At 43.1% G+C, this 22,693-nt stretch overlaps 1 protein-coding gene across 1 annotated transcript in view; it reads right to left on the bottom strand.

The window, feature by feature from the left end:
* LOC308325437 (contactin-associated protein-like 4) overlaps positions 1-22,693 on the bottom strand; it is a gene marked incomplete at both ends in the record, with an annotated part of 161,283 nt that overhangs the window by 81,963 nt on the left and 56,627 nt on the right. The window contains one exon of the mRNA XM_080777929.1: positions 9,315-9,508. Within this exon, the coding sequence (XP_080634055.1) occupies positions 9,315-9,508 (194 nt within the window). The remainder of the gene's footprint in view (positions 1-9,314; positions 9,509-22,693) is intronic.

A 22,693-nucleotide genomic window follows, 5' to 3' on the forward strand; every position in this document is an offset into this window, starting at 1 on the left:
TGTCTGTAGTTCTGGAGGAAATATATGAGCCGTGCGGCGAGCGGAGACGGGCCTAATCCTCCTGAACACATGCAGTACCGTTTGACTGATGTGACACGAGGCCAACGTACAGCTTGGCTGAGATATATTATATATATATATATATATATATATATATATATATATATATATACCGCAAGGCAGGAGAAGGAAGTACAGTGGCTTTGAGAAGTGGTTCCCAAACTGGGGGTCAGGATTAGCCTAAAGTGTGAAACATGGTTTTCTCACTCGGTAAACAAACCAGCATATATACTGTACACCAGGGGTATGCGACCTTGTTTAAATGAAGTGCCATGTTTTTATTTTCTAGGTCGTCAGTGTGCCATATCAACATTCATTCATTTTAATGACACCACGTGAAGAATTCCAACATATTTTGCTTGTCCACAGTCACTGAGTCAGATATGAAGTTTCTCCTTCTTTTTTTTTTTAATATTTTCTTTCACGTTGTTATAATGATCATTAGAGTCAAGGCAATAACAGAGTTCAGTTTTAATGAATGTAGAATGCAGGATGTAATTTACACAAAAATGTGAGGGACATCATTTATTTGACTGCATTTTTTTAAATAGTTTATTTAAAACGAAACAATACTCTCACACACTTGTCAGTGTGCCAGTGATCATCCTCCTTTGTGCCAATGTTGGCACTGGTGCCTAAGGTTGCCTACCCCTGCTGTACACTACAGTAAGTTTATATACTGTACAGGGTATCTGCACATTTCTAAAGTTACACTCTAATGACTTTTCTGTAAGAAAGAAGAAGTCTACAAGCTCTTGTAGCTCAGCTATACTGTATATATTTTCACAATCTGTGGAGCCGAATCAAACAAAATGCCTAAATGCCTGTACAATTCCATGAGCAGAGTGGGGGGGGAGGGGGGTCCCCGAGTTCAAATATGATTATTTTGGGGTGGTCCCGGTTCGTGTGTATTTTCGTGTGTGTGTGTGTGTGTGTGTGTGTGTGTGTGTGCGTGCGTGTGTGCGTGCGTGCGTGCACTTGCTGTATAGCACTTGCGAGCCCTATCGCTTTATGGGATATTCTACGGTTAGACGGGTGGTCTTTATGATCCCATAGATGACAAATTGTATGCCTTTTCTGTACCTTGTGTTGTTCTTGCTCACCGTAGGTCGCTCTGCCACATGGCTAAATTGTATAATCGCTATAGTAGTCGCTTCGTTGGTTCTCTCGCACAATCTGTCAAATAAAACGCTGCAGGAGAGACGTCGGAGAGACGTCAGAGTTAAACACGGAGTGAGGAAGCAGCTCTGCTCCCTCTGCTGTGAGCCAGGAGGTCTATATTGCCATAATATAAAGTAAGCCAGGCAGCAGAACTGCATATATGCGGTCAACTCAGCTTTTTTTCTGTGCCTTGACTAATGTGGAGCTTTACAAAACACACTGGGAAGGTGCTGTGGATTTACCACAGTTCAGATGTGTCAAAAAATGTCTTAAGCTGCGAGAAGGAATATTCCGCCTGTCTCTTAACCCATTTAGACCCGAGGACGATTCTACAAATGCCAGTTTTCTGAAAAACGTATCTTTCTCTCTAAAAAATATATGTAATTGGCCGCCGACCCCCATCTGAAAATATGTAGTTCCAGGGACCCCCCCCCCCCCCCAGAAGCAAAGATTTGAGTTCAAAACATTCGTTCTGAAAGCATATATTTTCAAAGATTTGCATCACATTTTCTCGGTTTTTCAAGAATCGCAGATCTACAAGCTCGTAGCGTGGCACTCGGTGCCACACTATGAGCTTGTAGATCTGCTATTTTTCAATAGCTAAAGTATATGACACATATATGCTTAAAACACCAAAAGGGGGTTCCCGCCCAGAATTGGTTAAAAAAAAGAAGAAGCTTATATCCTGGGTTCTCTGTACTGAGGCTAAGTCGCTCACCGTGAGAAATGCTCCTATGAAATCTTACAGCATACACTACCATACGCACATAAATTATGATATGTAGGGTTGCGTTCTTAATGCGTTGACTGCGTTATGAATTAATCTCTAACTCCCGTTCCCCGTTTTGAAGAATCACGCCGTCACACATGTATACCTCCGTTTCACGAAAATCCGCCTGGAAATAGTTTGTGTTTGAGTTGAAAAGTCCACCATAGCGCCGCGATCCGAAACAACGACCACACAGAACAGAGCGAGATGGACGCGACCATTACGCACCGTATAGGCAATGCATTGAGCCTCAATTTATCCCATAAAGCCCTAGGAATCGAGCGCCTGCGTTTATTTTCCGTTCACGTGATCCAAACACGCGACGGAAACCCCGTATGTCTCCAATTTATAGGCCTGACATCGAAATAAATAAATAAAAGTCTTCTAAAATCTGACAGTTTTCTGAAATACCTCATGTTTCTGTATCAGTTGTGCTCCATATTTCATGTCAAGGACCCAGATAACAGGATGTTATTCCAGGAACCCCTCAGAAGCAAAGATTTGAGTTAAAAACGTTCACGCTGTGAAAGAATTATCAAAGATTTGTGCTGCATTTTCACGATAAAAAAAGAAATGGCAGATAAATAGCAGACACGTTGTGAGCTTGTACATCTGCTATTTTCAACAAGTGTAAAATTACTTTTACACTTATTTATAACTGGATCTCTTGTCCGCTATGGTACATTTTAGTCTCGTTTGTTCAATATATTTAGTCTTAGTTTTAGTCTATAGCTTAGTTTTCATGTAGTTTCCATTTAGTTTCCGTCAGTGAAAAAAAGGTATAGTCGACGAAAATATTTCGTTTTTGTCGACGGAAAAAAACCCTGCACAGCATTATCGTTTCTAAACTACTTAAACATACTGTATACTGTACGTGCAGTGTTTGATTCTTGCCCAGATAGATTACTGTGCCTCCACACTTGCACTCAAAAGAGTGAAGGCGAAATCACTCTTGAAAACTATGCACTTGAAAAACCAACATCAGGGCAAAGCTAAAGCACATGGTTGTCTAACAGGAGAATGGAAGGTGATGTCTTGGCAGCCTCCATTGTACTCTATAGACGACTTGCTGTTGTTCTCTTATCTAACCCATTTTCACCTGACACTATGATTCTACAAAATGTCTTCTAAATCCCGACAGTTTTCTGAAAAACCTCATGTTTCTATGTCAGTGGTGCTCAACCTTTTTTCACGTCAAGGACCCCCCGAATTATCTGTATTTGGCCGCCGACCCCCATCTGAAAATATGTTGTTCCAGTATATAGCAGAGCTATACAAGCACAGCAGAGCTACAAGCTATGAGCTTGTAGATCTGCTATTTTTCAATAGCTAAAGTATAACATAATGCTTAAATGCCTAAACTGCATACTCCCTCCCGACTTGGACCGGCCTCGGCAAAAATAATCAACAGAGAGAGAGAGAGAGAGAGAGAGAGAGAGAGAGAGAGAGCGAGAGAGAGGCTATAGCTCGGCGTACTGACGTTCTAACAGCCCACGGCTCAAAAAAGCCATGAAGGCAAAAGCTAAATATATTTATGAAGCGGCTTTTTTTAACAAAAAAAAACAAAACACGCCACATACATTTGGAGGGACGTCGTGACACCCATTGGCGAAAGAGCAGCCATTCTGTTCTGACCCTAATCTCTCTGTTTATTGAAAGGGAAAGAGCAGCAGGCCTCGGGCTATAATCCCAATACCAAAGCAGCGCACCTCGCAATGTAATGTCAAGAGCTTTTTACAATTGTACTCCCGGAACCCGGCGGCGCGTGTCGTTCTCCCCCTCCCCCCCCACACACACACACACAACCCCCCACCCCAAACGACTCTCCATATAATGCCTTTCTATCTATCGCTCTGCCATATAACCCATTCTGACCTGAGATCAGATTTAAAAAAATGTCTTCTACATCCTGACAGTTTTCTGAAAAAGCTATATGTTTCTATGTCAGTCGTTCTTCGATTTTTCAATATAGCTAAAGCATAACATAATGCTATATAACACCAAAAGGGGTTCCCGGCCAAAATGGGATAAATGGGAGAAAATAAAATTGAAATACCACGACTTCAATTATAAAAGTGAACATGAACGTCAAACCATGTTTTTTTTTTGGTATTAAAGGAACACTGCAGATGTTACCGTGTAAAAAAGAAGACATGGAGGGGATCACAGCATGAGGACGTGCCACGCAAAGGAAAAGGAGAACTGAGACAATGCTATATAGTCTGGCGTTATACCAGACATGTGTCGCCTCTCACAATATTTACAAATGCTTTCATCATACAGTCTTGGAACAACGGAAGAGCTGGCGTGAATCATACGGAGGAGAAAGGGCTACAGATCAGTGTTGTTGTCGTCGACTAAAACTAAGACGGAAAAAAAATGTTCGTCGACTACCTTTTTTCACTGACTAAAACTAAATGAAAACAAATCTATGATGACTAAAACTAAGACTAAATATACTGACAATTTCGTCAACAAATAAAAACTAGACTCAAATGTTAGGAAGGGACTATAGTGGACAAGAGATCCAGTTTTATGCTGCGGTTGCATGCTGAAAATAGCAGATATACAATCTCACAACGCGTCGCGAGATTGTATATCTGCTATTTTCAGCATGCAACCAAAGTGTAAAATGTGTCATTATTTACAACGACATCGAGGCCTGTCAAAACACATTTTAGTCGACTAAATCAACTGTAGATTTAGTCGACTAGAATCGTATGACATTTAGTCGACTAAAACTAGACTAAAACACTAGAACATTCCAGGCTAAAACACTAAAACTAAGAGAAAACTATTCAAGAGACTATGACTAAAATATAAATATAAATATATATTTAAATATATATATATATTAAATATATATAAATATAAATATATAATATAAATATAAATATAAATTTGCTGCCAAAAACAACAACAACTGCTACAGATGCCTCAAGACTTCAACCACCAGATCCCCTCAGTCACTATTCTCTTCAAGTCTTTGACCAAGAGATAAGAGTCCCCCCTGGTTCAATAATATGAACTCTTCACTGACTGTACATACACTGTTTCTTCTTATTATTGCTTTTTATTATTGGTCTACCTTACTGGGTGCTACTACTACTAACACACATATTATTGCTTTTGTACTGCATTGAAGTGATGCCAACAGATTAATTTCGTTGTACATGTGTGACCGGGGACAGTAGGTTGATATACAAAGGGGGCCATGGTCATTTTTCAGTTCTTTACATATTATGAAACTGCACTCTGTAACCTTTCATATGATGTATTGCTCATTGAAATTGGGGCGGGGGAAATGAAGAAGATATGACCATTTTAAACTTCTAATCCCAAATTAGAGATTTCAGCAGTGATCTGTGACTTTAGGGGGCGCTGTTTTCCCTTCATTCCTCCATTATAGTCAACCGCATGCAGCAGTGTTGCCATGTCACGCTTATTATAATTAGTTGGCCTTGTTTCTAAAGAAAAAGAATGCATATAGGCCTACTGTACCAATTTTATAATAATGTATAACCCGTTACTAAAAACACATGTGTTTAACAGTGTTCAATGACAAAATAAAATCTAAATCCATCCAATCAAATATAAAGCGGAAGTGGAGCCTCCTCGTCCACTTTCGTCTTTACAGTCGCGCACATTTATCCTAATATAAATATAAATCATCCAAGCATATAAATATATATATATATATATATAGCTTGTTGCTTAGCAGAAGATAAATGGGGAGATTGGTCTGGTCTGGCACTGCTCAGTTTGAATTACATTTCACTCACCCCAAAGTTGTGGGTGACCAATCAGAGCCCGCTATTCAATGTGAGACTATTTTTGTTGCTGTGAGTGACGTTAGAATCCGTTTGTTAATGACCCTTGACCCTTGGAAACGAGTTCCAGACTAATATCTACGCAGTGATATTAGTCTGAGTTCCAGACTAATATCGACGCAGTGATATTAGTCTGGCTAGAAAATATTTCATGCCAGAAAAGTTGAACACAATTTTATATAATATGGTGGAGATCTCTATGGTGCATTTATAGCGCTTTGATCCAAGGCGCTTTACATGGATTGTGCATTAACCCATTCTGAACGGGAACCCATTTTGGTCATCACGTTGTGCTTTAGCTATTGAAAAATAGCAGATCTACAAGCTCGTAGCGCGCCACTTTACGAGCTTGTAGGTCTGCTATTTATGAAAAATCGAAGAACGACTGACACATAGAAACATAGCTTTTTCAGAAAACTGTCAGGATGTAGAAGACATTTTTAGAATCTGATCTCAGGTCAGAATGGGTTAAAATATGGCTGTGAGGTTTCGGCCCGGACAGCAATGCAACGTGCACTTGCATGCACTTTTCGGCCACCTGGCCACGCTTCACTGCCTCTCGAGTCCGTATTATTCCTCCATCAACAGAGGCTGGAGTGTTGTTGGCAGCGCCGGCGTCCAGTCAGCAGAGCGCTGACCCGCTTCGCTCTCATTGTTCCATCTATTATTAATAGGCTTCCTGATGACTGTGTGTGTGTGTTTTGTGTGTGTGTGTGTGTGTGTGTGTGTGTGTTTTTGTGCATGCGTGGATGTGTGCGTGCGTGCGTGCATGCGTGCACTTCTATAGGATCCCCTATAGAAGTGCATGAGTGTTCAACAGCGCCTGTCCTTGCTCTAATAGCGCATATGACACTTCACAGCAATGTGTCACATTTATGGCCTGTGTGTGTGCTGGGTTTGAAGTGGTGTTGGTTTTAGTGTGGTCTCTGCAGAAGGGGTGTGTGTGTGTGTGTGCTGGGTTTGAAGTGGTGTTGGTTTTAGTGTGGTCTCTGCAGAAGGGGTGTGTGTGTGTGTGCTGGGTTTGAAGTGGTGTTGGTTTTAGTGTGGTCTCTGCAGAAGGGGTGTGTGTGTGCTGGGTTTGAAGTGGTATTGGTTTTAGTGTGGTCTCTGTAGAAGGGGTGTGTGTGTGTGTGTGCTGGGTTTGAAGTGGTATTTGTTTTAGTATGGTCTGCAACAGGGGTGCCCACACCTCACCTGAGAACTCATTTTAAAATGACCAGCTCAACAGGATCTATACGCACCACAGATATAAAATGATCCCACACAAAATCATCATTTTTTCTCCTAGGGTTTAGTTGGTAGTCCTTATCATTGATAGTATCAACTGACATACGAAGAACATAATCAACAACAATAATAGAAATAGAAACGGGGCAAGTGTGTCGCCTTGGATGGGGAATTATAGTGTTTCTCCGTCAGGAGTAAGGATGATCGCTGAGTATTTCTGTATGGAATACTTCTATACGCACCAGAAATATATAATGATCCCACTGCTGAGTGAGGAGTGAGGCAAGGTTGCGTTGTGTCTGCACTACTCTTCAACCTGGTCATAGACTGGGTTATGAGAAGAACCACTACCGAAGACATTCCAAGAGGCATCAGATGGACCCTCTTCTCACAATTGGAAGATCTCGACTTTGCAGATGACTTGGCTCTGTTCTCCCACACACACCAACAGTTGCAAGAGAAAACAAGTCGTCTGAACACTTTTGCAAAGCAAATGGGTCTGAAGATCAACCAGAAGAAGACAGAACTGATGGTGCTCAACATCCCAAACCCCACACCAGTACACATAGAAGGAATAAACCTACCCACAACAGCACATTTCACCTACTTAGGCAGCGTAGTAAGTCACGATGGAGGCGCAGGTAACGACATCACAAGCAGGCTCGGCAAGGCCAGAAACACCTTACAGAGGCTTAACAACGTCTGGAAGTCGGCCCAGTACAGCACCAACACCAAACTTAGACTGTACCAGAGCTGTGTCCTGTCTACCCTGCTATACGGTTCTGAATGTTGGAGAACGACAGAAAATGATCTCCACAAAACTGTCAACCTTCCACACCAAAAGTTTAAGGAAAATCCAGCGAATATTCTGGCCCAAAACCATCTCCAACCAACACCTTTCTTGATCTGTGTAAACAAGAAAACATGGATACCATCCTTATGAGAAGGCGGTGGAAATGGATTGGGCATGTCATACGTAAAGAGAACAGGACAACATCACCAAAACTGCACTTCACTGGACACCAGAGGGCAAACGCAAAAGAGGCCGACCCAAGAACACCTGGCGTAGGACAGTGGAGGAGAGCTGAAGACCCTGCATCACACCTGGGGATCTATAAAGACGCTGGCCCAGGACAGACTGAAGTGGAGATCCTTTGTTGCTGCCCTACATGCCAGCCGGCGTAAAGGGCAGTAAGTAAGTAAGTACTGCTGAAATACTTCTATATATATTTGCTACAAATTTACGTCATATTTGGCGGAGAATTGGACCTATAGTTCAACCTTTCATTGTCGATGGCAAATATGAGACATGTGGGGAACTTACCCCTACGCTGTCTTCCTGTTGATGAATGAACAGCACCCCCCCTGCTGGTACTATAGAGGAACAGCACTCTGAACTTACCCCTACCCTACGCTGTCTTCCTGTTGATGAATGAACAGCACCCCCCTGCTGGTACTATAGAGGAACAGCACTCTGAACTCACCCCTACGCTGTCTTCCTGTTGATGAATGAACAGCGCCCCCCCTGCTGGTACTATAGAGGAACAGCACTCTGAACTCACCCCTACGCTGTCTTCCTGTTGATGAATGAACAGCGCCCCCCTGTGCTGGTACTATAGAGGAACAGCACTCTGAACTCACCCCTACGCTGTCTTCCTGTTGATGAATGAACAGCGCCCCCCCTGCTGGTACTATAGAGGAACAGCACTCTGAACTCACCCCTACGCTGTCTTCCTGTTGATGAATGAACAGCGCCCCCCCTGTGCTGGTACTATAGAGGAACAGCACTCTGAACTCACCCCTACGCTGTCTTCCTGTTGATGAATGAACAGCGCCCCCCCCTGTGCTGGTACTATAGAGGAACAGCACTCTGAACTCACCCCTACGCTGTCTTCCTGTTGATGAATGAACAGCGCCCCCTGTGCTGGTACTATAGAGGAACAGCACTCTGAACTCACCCCTACGCTGTCTTCCTGTTGATGAATGAACAGCGCCCCCTGTGCTGGTACTATAGAGGAACAGCACTCTGAACTCACCCCTACGCTGTCTTCCTGTTGATGAATGAACAGCACCCCCCTGCTGGTACTATAGAGGAACAGCACTCTGAACTTACCCCTACGCTGTCTTCCTGTTGATGAATGAACAGCACCCCCCTGCTGGTACTATAGAGGAACAGCACTCTGAACTTACCCCTACGCTGTCTTCCTGTTGATGAATGAACAGCACCCCCCTGCTGGTACTATAGAGGAACAGCACTCTGAACTCACCCCTACGCTGTCTTCCTGGCGGTATTGCCTCCAGTTGTGTCCCGTGTCGCTGAACATCAGCAGGTATTCCGTCAGCCAATCGGAGCTGCCGTAGCGACCCTGCGTGGAGACGGCACTGATCTGGGTCCGCCCACCCAGGTCCACCTCCAACCACTGGTAGCGGTCGGAGGTCAGAGGTGACCAACCCCCCGCACCTGGAGACAGACAGACGGACAGACAGAAAAACTAAGCTATGATTTACAACAACGGAGCACATTTAGCGACCCACCAGGCGCTATCCCGGATGTGGCTGAAGTAGCTAGATGTAGCTAAAAACACTCGCGAGGCGATCGACAACAACGGGAGGTATGGTTCATTTCTAACGCGACGGGACCGCGCTGGGCCGTCTCTAACACACGATCTTTGCTTATAGAATTGGACGGAATGATTTAGATCAAGAGTTATTCACGTTTTAAGATTTTCAGTATCATCGACTAAAATGGGGGGGGGGGAGACATTTTGGATGACGTCCCAACCGGAAATGACACCGAATGTTGCGCAACAGGCACTCCTCCCAGCCTGTGGAGCGATGCGATCGGTTTTGATATCGATAAATATCTGTCCTTTTCATTAATCTCCGTCCGTTATTAATCTCAATGACGTTGGGCGTTACCATTCGATAGGACGGAGAACTCCGTTTATGCCGCTCGGGGTGTTAACTGGCCACGCATGTGTCGGACTGTTGCACGTCGACGACCAACATCTGCGCCTCGTGGCATTCCACCCTTTTCATATCATGGTCCATTGCTTTAATATTCAGCATTGGATAACATGTTTTATGCTGCATGGATGTGGTACCGTAGCAGAGATAACAGGTCAAAATAACAGTTCTTCTATGTTCTCAAATTGTGTTGAACTTCTTACGTCATGCAGATCTTTGGTTTCATTTTACACTCTCACACAGAAAGACATTCTGAGAGGAAGTACAAAACATAGAACGATACCATGCATCAGTAGTCCTGAGTTCGTCCTCAAAAGGATGTGTAAAAATGTTGTTCAATCCCAATTATCTTGTTTTCCCGTCTTTATCTTTCATCTCTTCTCTTCCAATTTAGTCATTATGCCGCAGTGGCCATTTGTTTTCCCCCTATCCCATACCCTGTGTGTGCGTGCGTGCGTGTGCGTGCTTGCGTGAGTGTGTGCGTGCATGCGTGCGTGTGTCACTGTAAAGGATGGTGGAGATGAGCATGTGCACATTGTGCAGTAGAGGAGGCTGAACAAACAAAAAGGACATCTATACCAAAATAAAGTTATAAAGAAGAAAAGAAACAAGAAACAAAATATCTTTACTTTACTGGTAACGTTTCGGGCCCCTTCCTCAGACCTTCAAGGAATGAGTAAACAATACATGTATATATATATATATATATATATATATATATATATATATATATATATATATATATAGAGTGTGACGTCCCACACCTGTGGCCCATCAACCATCAGTCCCAATCACTGTCACCGATCAGGAGACATTGACACAAGTGATATGTACAAAGTCTCAAAGTATATCCATTGCATAAGATATAATAAACACCCATATACAAAATACAATACATTCATATTTGTCCCAGACATTTACAGACATTGTAACCACAGATACATGGAGATGAGCATGTGTCTCATGCATTGGCCTTATCTTTGCTGTCGAGATGAAGAAAATTCCATTATGTCCTCATTATGCATGAGTATGAGATGCAATCAACAGTAATTGAACACAGGTGTCAACCGTTGTCATCTTACACAGTATCAATAAGAAGTCTCTATTTATGGTACCAATTAGTCTAAATACTTCCTTAATGTAAACAAAGTCCACACCCACAACACCAAAGGGAGTGCAACAAACCATGTACAACCCAGATTCGGCACAAACAAGGGACTAAATTATTTTCGCTCCTATGCCACCAAAATGTGAAACGCCCTACCAACAGTCATTAAGACATGTGAATCCCTTGACTCCTTCAAAAACCGCTCTCAAAGGGCACCTACGGACGGCTGCAATTCGAAACTAAAATCTGAATCCCCCCTTTTTCCCCCTCACTGTATATGTTTCTTTTCCCCTTTTTGCTTCCTTTATAATGAATTCCTGTTCTGTTCTTTAACTATATAGAAGTGTCTATTTGTATGTCTCTAAATGTTTTGATGAATTGAACAATGTGGACCCATGTTGTAAACAAGTGTAATGCCTAATTGGGTTGTCCACTCACGGTTAACAGTCTTTGTATTGAGTTTGTGCTTGAAATGTACTGTAATTCTGCAAACTGTTAATACATATTTCAATCAATCAATCAAACCGGACTCCTAAACGGCTGAACAAGAGCTCTATAAGTCTAGTGATACTGCACCGGCGGCGTCGACTACAGTACGTGGGAGCGTCGGCACTTGAAGAGCACCCATGAAGAAATAACATAAAGTACAGTAGCTTCCCTGAGCTTCTGTTCTGTCACGTATAGTCACACCTTTACAGGGGTGGTGGTGGACATGGTAACGACATTGGACATGGGTGTCATAGCCAATGAGTTAGTCACCCACACAGCGGTTCGTTCATTCATTCATTCATTCATTCCGCCCCCCTAAGGTCTTCCGCTGCTGGCCTGCTCGCTTTGCCTAAAAAAAATGGCAACTAAAAAATACAGGGGAAGCAGCGTTTTGCTTCTATACAGGCTGACGGCGTGGAACAAACTCCCACTGTACCTTCGACAGGCAGCCTCTGGAGACATTTCTAAAGCACAGCTCAAGACCCACTTCTACACTCTTGCTTTCCTCACTGTATTGCATTACTGCTCTTGTTTTTTAAATGTTTATGCCTTGCTTTTCTTTTCTTTTTTTTCCTCCATTGCTCTGTAAAGCACTTTAAGATTTCATGTCATGAAAGGTGCTATACAAATAAAGTTATATTATTATTATTCATTCATTATGCAATCACATTTTATCATGAAGATTAGTCATGCCCTTTATGTTCTTCTCAAAGCTTCCGATTCGGATATTCTAATATATACAGTATATTGCATCACCACGATTCTGATTTGAAACATTTCGCGGTGGCAGGCTCTGGCCTTGGACTACAGGGGAGTGTGCATGCGTGCAACGTTACAGTGCATGTGTGTGTGTATAGTGTGTGTTATTGTGATATTGTGATATTATAGTTTCAGTGTGTTGTTGTTCATGAACACCCCTGTGGGCCGATAGTTAATTAGCTTGTCCTTCGATTGTCCATCGATTGTCATAGCACGTTCTGTTGCAGTGGAGAGGCTCGCTGTGTTGAACTGTACACTGTATTGATTAGGCCATTTATATCCTTTCCTCCTCTGATGTGTCTGGCTCTCAGAAACCATGTCGCTGTAAGAACAGCTATACATGTTCCAAATGTGGCAACTGGGTTGGAAATCCTTCCACCAACTCAAATAAATATAGCTCTGCTGTCGGACTGAAACCCCACTTGTATTTTTCAGGAAATGTGCGTGTGTTTGTTTTTAGTCTCACCTGCAGTCACTACGAGTTGGAATACAACACGGATACAAACCAACTATTCCAATCATTTCAAGGTACCAAAAGTTATACGTCTGAACTTGGCAGATCTGCTTTTTTGCTTCTGTGGCCCATAAATACATTGAATGACCTGCAAACTATACATTCAAACTGACCCCTGAGTCGTTTTAAAACCTTGGTGAGCATTACAGACCGCCACAATATGTAAACTGTTTTTTAAATGTTGTCTTAGCTTCCATTTGTAACCCGTATGTAATCCACGTGTATACATTTGGTTTTCCTGATGCATTGTGATGTTTTATTACTCGACGACACTGAAAAATGAGTTTGATTACTCAGTGTATTTTCTAGAATAAATTAAACTCGAATGAATGAATTAATGAGTACTTGAAGAAATGCATCAAGGCTTTTTATTGGGTACTACTAGGCTCTTAAAGTATGATGGCCTTGATCGCGGGGGCATTTGCTGTACGTCTGATTGCGGTATCTGCAGGGTTCCGGCATGATTACTACAAATCAGTGACTACACAGCATGACGTGTAAGTTACCATTAGCTCTGGTCCATAGCCTTCTACTGCTTCTACCATGCTGCGCAGTAAGGCTATGGGACTTTCAGTTTGAAATCTCAAATCAAAATCAGACCATAGCCTCTCCTCTTTGGCGTAAATAAAAAAAGAACGTTTTTGCTACTCACCAAAACAAAGGCGGGTTGTGTCATTAGAAAGCCTACTTTCCTTATAGTGGGAGCACCCTGAGCTTATTAGAGCTATGGACCAGAGCTAAGTTACCGTCCGCTCCCGACCGGTATGCCTCCCTGCAGAGTCCCTGCAGGCTAACGGGGAAGATACAGGGCCTTTCTGTCTCCGTGAGATGAAGAGAAGACACTGTGAACCACACGCAGCAGGGAGAGGAGAGGTTCTGCCTCCATCTCTGTGCGCCGTCCGCGCGTGCGTGCGTGCATGCGTGTGTGGCGTGCGTGTGTGTGTGGCGTGCGTGCGTGTGTGGCGTGCGTGGTTAAGCTACAGTACACACATGCTGACTGAGGCCAAAGTGTCGCCTCGGAGCCCAAACACCAGATGGATGACAGATTCAAAAGAAAGAGCGTGCGCACGCGCGCGTGTTTGTGCGTGAGTGTGTGCGTGCATGCTTGTGAGTGTATGTCCTTTATTTAAATCTATCAATTAACCCATTTTGGGGCGGGAACCCCTTTTGGTGTTAGCATTATGCTATATGCTTTAGCTATTGAAAAATAGCAGATCTACAAGCTCATAGCGCGCCACCGAGTGGCGCTACGAGCTTGTTGTAGGTCGAAAAATCGAAGAACGACTGACATAGAAACATAGCTTTTTCAGAAACCTGCCAGGATGTAGAAGGATATGTTTAGAATCTGATCTCAGGTCAGAATGGGTTAAGTAACTCAGCAGGAGATCCATGCATTTAGCCGACACCACAGTATGCACGCTGGCTGCGACAGGCGGTGAATTCCCCCCAGGATTGTCTATAAGCCTGAGCTATATACGATATAAGCACGCGGACCGTATTCTTTTGAAAGCACTGGAACTATAATTAAAAATACAAATCAAACCTCGCAACTGTCTGAAAAAAGAAACGCTATCATCATAATGTCTGAATTACACACATCAATAATCCAGCGCTCGTTCATAATGGGACACTTAGGGACACTTAAGGATGTTGCGCAACTGAAGTTTAATATTTCCGCGTGCGTTTTATGGATCCATAAATCGCTACGCCCCGGCCCATCTTGCGCGCTGACTCCGGTGCGCGTCGTCGTTGTATTAAATTGCACGACAAACAATAAAACATGAGTGAATCTCGTCGGGTGCGTTTTTGTTAGATCGCTGTGAAGAAGGAGAGTTTCACCCGCTGACCAGGGAGAGTTTCACCCGCTGACCGGGGAGAGTCTTTCTGACCCATTTTGAGATTTTTAACCTATTCTGACCTGAGATCAGATTCACACGAGGTTTCCACTGGACACACACATGGTCTGATTAACCCATTCTGACCTGAGATCAGATTCTAAAAATGTCAGTCAAAAATAGAAAGCTTGTAGATCTGCTATTTTTCAATAGCTAAAGCATAACATGATGCTAACACCAAAATGGGTTCCCGTTCAGAATGGGTTAAGTTGATCAGCTTTGTGAACCGGTCTGGAGCTGATGGTAATTTACGTCATGTAAACATTCATAATACTCATTCTGCCTTGTATCGTGGTTTCCTGCTATAGGTGACAAATAACCTGGCTAAAACAAATCATTGAATACAACATGGCAAAAGTTACCATCCGTACCCGACCGGATCATGAACACGGAATGGAATGCTGTCCATGAGGCTAATCTCTGTCCCTCTAATGAATTAGTCTCATGTCCTGCAGCTGTGTCTATACTTTCTCCCGGTGGCCCCGGCCGGGAGAGGCCCTGTGCCCTAAAAAGAACAGGTCTGTGGGGAGGAGGTGCAGCTGGCAGCAGTAGCAGCACGACGCCAAGGCTAATGTGTTCTTGGCAAGCAGACGTACAGTACGTGACCCCCTAACGGCGCGGAGGCAGAGAGCAGAGACCCCCACGAGCCTTCTGTTGCCCTTCTAATTATAGGAGTTAGACTCTGGAGGGAGCCTAGGGAGGGGGTACAACATATTATACAACCCAGTGGAAAACAGACAGACATAGAGAGAGAGAGAGAGATAGCAATTCTGTAGACTTAGATAGCATTTGATACAGACTTATAGCATGTTATGTAGACAGCATAAGAGCATTGTATGTAGTCATAGCACGTCATAGTACATATGTATAGCATAGTAGTATAGATGTATAGCTTATATGTATAGTTTCATTATAGATATTCCACTGTTACTTTCTTAGCTTACGCATGTTTCATGATAAATGTTTTTATGTGATGTATTCCCATGCAGTAATCCTGGTCTCTAAACTGCCTCCCCCTGGCCAGCCGGGGCGCCTGATGGAGGGGAAAGGAACTGGTTGGAATAACGTGTTCCTTCCACGCGCTACGTCCAACCAGGGAAACTCCCCCCTGTCAGGTGTAAAGGAGCAACTTGGACACTCAAGCATGAAGGAAGCATGAGTTAAGTCCGTTGCTCTCCCTAGGTTGGCGGAGGGTGTGTAGAGCCCAGGATCACAGTAGATGATTGACACAGGGGTGAAAAATGGGTTACAAAATCGTGGGATAAAAAATATATTTAAAAAAAAAAAATATTCCCATGCTTTTTTGTTCTTGCTTAATGTAAGTCGCTCTGGATTAAGAGCGTCTGCTAAATGCCTAAATTGTAAATTGTAATTGTAGAGAGAAAGAAAAAGCGCAATTTTCCCCATTTCCATCCACTGATATATATTTTTTTTGACCCTGAAGAAGGTTTGCCGAAACGTTGGAAAAATAAAGTTTATGGCCTTGTGACTACTGATATAGATATGAAATAAGTTCATGACATAAACAGTAGGTGGCGCTATTTTGCCAGTCAGTTTTGGAATGATAATCAAAATCTACAAAGTACCAAGTAACTACATTTTCAAATTAATGTAGTGGAATAAAAATGCAACATTTGGATCCGAGATGTAGTGGAGACTGAGTAGAAGTAAAAATGTTGGAAATTGGAAATACTCAAGTAAAGTACAAATACCTGAACATTTTTACTTAAGTACAGTACAGTAAATGTATCTCTTTAACTTTCCTCCAAGGGTGAAGTAGCAGAGAGTGAGAGAGAGACAGAGAGAGACAAACTGAAGTGACACAGTGTCAGGCAGACACTCATCATCTTCAGCAGAGCAGATCACAGGTGTGTAAGAAAAGGTTTTAACGCGTCTGTCTGTCTGTCCGTCCGTCCGTCCACCATGTCAGACTTAATTGAAATAAAAGTGAGTTGACGTGTGATGGTCACAGGGAATGGGTTCTGCCATGGCTGTCACTTTGGTTTACATCAACCACGTCTGTCTGTCTGTCTGTCTGTCTGTCTGCCTGCCTGTCTGTCTGTCTGTCTGTCTGTCTGTCTGTCTGTCTGTCTGTCTGTCTGTCTGTCGGCCTCCAAAAGCAGAAAAGGACGAGGCCTGAAGCCGATTCTTAAAGACGCCTTGAATCTAAAACCTGACCTCAGGTTTTCTGAAAACCTTCAAATTCTAATTAAAAAAAAAGAAAGAAAGAAAACATAATAATAGCTCAAATGTATATAGCGCTTTTCTAAATACCCAACGAGCTTTACATAAGAACACTAGGAACAGACTTTATTAGGGAAAAAACTAAGCAAAGCATATACCAGATACAACAACAGTACAAGGTTAAAAAGATAAAAGGATAAACGAGGCATCCGGTCCAGGCATGCAAGGTAAAACAACGTATATGTTACACCAGGTCTAAAAGGGGTTAGGATACTTGGCGACCTCACTCCCTTTTCTCTCAAGCCTATAGATGTCACTTTAGACTCCAGATCTCTTTCATCTCGTGCCAAAGTACGACCATTCCTAACTCAGCAAGATGGTTAAATAAACACATTCATGCTTTTAAATGTCAGGCAGCTTAGACTACAGCACTGCAGTTTTTACGGACTAGGTGATCTGTTGAAAGGTTACCTTATTCAGAACTCTAGGCTGCTGACAAGAACAGAACAAGAGAGAACGTTTCACATCATTTCCAGTCCTTAATAAACGGGCTCCCTCGCTGAGTCCAGTCGTTCCATACAGCACCACTGTTTCTCATCGCTTTTATAATTATTGCATTTGATTTTCCTGGCCATTTGATCACTTAAACCGTACATACTGCATCGATCGTGATGTCCCGGGGGTTCTACACTTGGTCCCTTACTACTTCTGCCAAATGTACACCAAAGTACAACAGTCAAAGTGGGACAGTGGCTGCATCCACTGGCACTATATATGTGCTGCTTTCAAAGGCCTGCATCTCCAAATGGGCGCAATAGATGTCATTTCTGGTGAAAACAAGGGTTTTCAACGGCCGACAGCTGCAGGCGCTGTGATACTCGCGGTCGGGTTTTCCAACTACCGACCAAGAGAACAACAACCGGTCAAGACACCACACACAGCATTTAGTCATTGTAACACCCGGTTACGGATAGTTGCCTCTTCAAAATAAGGGTTGCACGCGATTTAAACCTTGGCAATGCGCGATAGATAGATTAATTAATCCTGGCGGCCAGACGGTTAAATCGCCCCATGCAGAAGCTAACCTTGGTCAATACCGGCGGATTAGCGGGCGGCTTTCAGACAGTCCATTCAAACTAGCAGCTTCGGGCCAATTACAGTGCATGTATAAGTCCACTTTCCACTGCAATCTTTCAGAAAGCAATTACAGATGTGACACGTCACATTCCCAGCCCGTTTCTGATGTGTCTTTGGGGTGACCTGCCGAATAACAAGAAACCATTTAAAAAAGGTTTAAAGTTGGCTGTTAACATTTGGCTCGCAGATGCACTGACTCTGTCTCTCTCTCTCTCTCCTGGGCACAATGTTTGGAACTATTGACTACAAAAGAGAGACAGGGACATTAAGAGAAAGATACAGAGAGGGAGCGAGACATGGGATGAAAGGACGGCAGATTGGAGAAAAAAAAGAATAAAGAAGGGAGAGAGAGTGAGAAAAGGAGCAAGGGGGAAGAGAAACAAGAGGGACTGTCTGGAATAGAACCAGAATAACATAGAGAAACAAGAGGGACTGATGCAGAGGGACTGTGTGGAATAGAACCAGAATAACAGAGAAACAAGAGGGACTGATGCAGAGGTACTGTGTGGAATAGAACCAGAATAACAGAGAAACAAGAGGGACTGATGCAGAGGGACTGTGTGGAATAGAACCAGAATAACAGAGAAACAAGAGGGACTGTCTGGAATAGAACCGGAATAACATAGAGAAACAAGAGGGACTTATGCAGAGGGACTGTCTGGAATAGAACCGGAATAACATAGAGAAACCAGAGGGACTGATGCAGAGGGACTGTCTGGAATAGAACCAGAATAACAGAGAAACAAGAGGGACTGATGCAGAGGTACTGTGTGGAATAGAACCAGAATAACAGAGAAACAAGAGGGACTGATGCAGAGGTACTGTGTGGAATAGAACCAGAATAACATAGAGAAACAAGAGGGACTGTCTGGAATAGAACCGGAATAACATAGAGAAACAAGAGGGACTGATGCAGAGGGACTGTCTGGAATAGAACCGGAATAACATAGAGAAACCAGAGGGACTGATGCAGAGGGACTGTCTGGAATAGAACCAGAATAACAGAGAAACAAGAGGGACTGATGCAGAGGGACTGTGTGGAATAGAACCAGAATAACAGAGAAACAAGAGGGACTGATGCAGAGGTACTGTGTGGAATAGAACCAGAATAACAGAGAAACAAGAGGGACTGATGCAGAGGTACTGTGTGGAATAGAACCAGAATAACATAGAGAAACAAGAGGGACTGTCTGGAATAGAACCGGAATAACATAGAGAAACAAGAGGGACTGATGCAGAGGGACTGTCTGGAATAGAACCGGAATAACATAGAGAAACCAGAGGGACTGATGCAGAGGGACTGTCTGGAATAGAACCGGAATAACATAGAGAAACCAGAGGGACTGATGCAGAGGGACTGTCTGGAATAGAACCAGAATAACATAGAGAAACCAGAGGGACTGATGCAGAGGGACTGTCTGGAACAGAACCAGAATAACATAGAGAAACCAGAGGGACTGATGCAGAGGGACTGTCTGGAATAGAACCAGAATAACATAGAGAAACAAGAGGGACTGATGCAGAGGGACTGTCTGGAATAGAACCGGAATAACATAGAGAAACCAGAGGGACTGATGCAGAGGGACTGTCTGGAATAGAACCAGAATAACATGGAGAAACAAGAGGGACGGATGCAGAGGGACTGTCTGGAATAGAACCGGAATAACATAGAGAAACAGATTCTACACCAGCTTCTACAAATGTCTTCTAATCTAAATCATGACAGTTTTCTGGAACCCCCCCCTATGTTTCTATGTCAGTGGTTCTCAAAGGACCCCCAAGATTATTATGTAATTGGCCGCGGAACCCCATCTCAAAATATGTTGTTCCAGGGACAAGGCACACACCATGAAGCAAAGATTTGTGTTAAAAACATTCACTCTGAAAGACACACACACACGCGCACACACACAGACACACACACACACACACACACACACACACACACACACACACACACACACACACACACACACACACACACACACACACACACACACACACACACACACACACACACACACACACACACACACACACACACAGCTCTTTCATCCTCGCCTCACGGTGCGTGTGAGTGACGCTCCATCAAGCATATAAGGGCAACTCAACTTAAGATGGCTCAGGGGCCACTCAGGGGCCACTCAGGGGCCACTCAGGGGCCACTCAGGCAAATGCCTAAATTCCAAGGCCATGCAAGCTAAAAATGTCAGTGGGGCCTATTCTTTTTTTAAACGTTTACAAGACTGCCGGGTGTTCACGGTTACCTTTGAAGCGTCAAAGCATCATAATTCTACCTCCTTATGATGAAAAATTTGGTTGAAAATAGTCCCCAAGATTTGTTATTGAGCTTTAACCATTCATGACGGGAACCCCTTTAGGTGTTTTAAGCATCATGTTATACTTTAGCTATTGAAAAATAGCAGATCTACACGAGCTTGTAGATCTGCTATTTTTGAAAAATCAACTAAATGTGGCGCAAATCTTTGAATATATATTATTTCAGAGCGAACGTTTTTAACTCAAATCTTTGCCTCTAGGGAGGGGGGGGGGGGGGTGTCCCTGGAATTGCATATTTTCAGATGGGGGTCTGCGGCCAAATACAGATACTTCTGGGGGTCCTTGACATGAAAAAGGTTGAGCACCACCGACACAGAAACATGAGTTTATTCAGAGAACTGTTATATAAAACTGGATATATAATAGGCTATATAGAAGACATTATTTTAGCATGGAGGCTGTTCCCCTGAGAACAAACAGAGCACTGGTGGAGAGTGAGTTACGTAACTAAGTGCATCTAGTGCACTGTACCTTTTGTGCTACATTTATTTGATAACTTTTGTTATCCTTCTTCCAGTTATCCTTAGTTGTGCCTCCCAGTCCGGGCAGAGTATAGTTCCGGAGTGGTCCCAACGGATTGTGTGGCCCTGGTCTTTCCCTAGAGGGTCTGATCGAGGGTAGCTATACTGGGACGTAAGTCGGGCCTTGATCACCCCGTCTGGGTCACCTGAATGAGGGGTATGAATGATGTCGGGAGACCCGAAACCCCCGAGGACCTCTGGATACATCACTGAGGATACGTCCCAGGTGCATCCATGCACTGTATTTTCGTTCAGTTACTATAGTTACATTTTTGATTTTGATTATTAATATTATTACAAAACGTGCTGTATAGGCTATACATGAACCCCTTCAGCCCTAAATGCAATTTTGCTTTTTGAAAATAGCCAACACACACACACACACACACACACACACACACACACACACACATACACACACAGTAGCATGTGTCACATTGCGACACATTGGGAGCTTATAGGCCTGCTATTTTCTTATTTTTTTTAATACATTTGAAAACTTTGAAATGGGACATTCCGTACAATGAGTACTTTCACTTTTATAGTACAAATGAATGCCAATTGCCAATACTTTTGTACTTTTGAATCCCACACCAGAGTATTTCTAAATCGCAGTGTTGATAGTTTTACTCGAGTAAAACATCACTATACGTTAGAGTGCTAACAGGAGCTGGGAATGAGGTGCAAGCCTGAATTACATATTCATTGATTATAAGTTAACACATTCTGGGTTCGGGAACCCCTTTTGGTGTTTTAAGCATTACGTTATACTTTATCTATTGAAAAAAATAGCAGATCTACAAGCTTGGTATCGCTGCACTTTGAGAAATCATGAATTTGTGGCACAAATCTTTGAATATATTCTTTCAGAGCGAACGTTTTTAACTCGAATCTTTGCTTCTAGGGGGGGGGGGTTGGAACAACATATTTTCAGATGGGGGAGCCAATTACAGATTATTTTTGGGGGTCCTTGACATGAAATAGTTTGAGAACCACTGATATATAAACAGAAAACTGTCAGGATGTAGAAGGCATTAGTAGAACCGTCCTCAGGTCTAGAGTGGGTTTAGTAAACAGCTGGGAGTGTGTTGTCCAGGTTCATATCCTTAACCCATTGAGACCTCTGGGAACGCATCCGTGTCACCTTTTAACCACTTTGACCATTCATTAATAAAAATAAAAAAAAGAAATAGCAGATATAACATTTTGTAGATCCGTTTTATTTTACCGTGAGTAAATGTGTGCAAATCTTTGAATACATATTCTTTTCAAGGCAAAATAAGGCAAAATAATATTTTTTTGTGGCGCGCTCCTTGACATGAAAATGTTTGAAAACCGGCCGACATAGAAACAGGATTTAGAAGGACTTTCTCTTTCTTTTCTTTTTTAAATGGACCTCACAGGTCTTAATAGGTTAATGTAGCCGGAGAGGCAATCCCGTTAGAACACGCCGTTTAATTTAAATGTGCCAGTTAGGATTAGAGCACGTGTCAGAGCGGTGCGGATCACAGTGGAGAAGGTGGTGCCACTTCCTGCCGTTCTCCATTAGACAACATTTCACCCGCTGCGGGCGCTGCCAGTGTCTTCTTGCCACTATAGCAAGTGTGACGGAACGGAGACACGACTTGTACAATCGTTACAAACGTTAAACCGTGACTATAATGTTTCATTTTACGCCCATATTGGAACAAAGAATCCAGTTTGTATCGAGTAAAATGCAGAGGGTATATAT

Source organism: Protomyctophum bolini (genome assembly GCF_963924005.1).
Source record: "Protomyctophum bolini genome assembly, chromosome: 12".
NCBI classification, from domain to species: Eukaryota; Metazoa; Chordata; class Actinopteri; order Myctophiformes; family Myctophidae; genus Protomyctophum; species Protomyctophum bolini.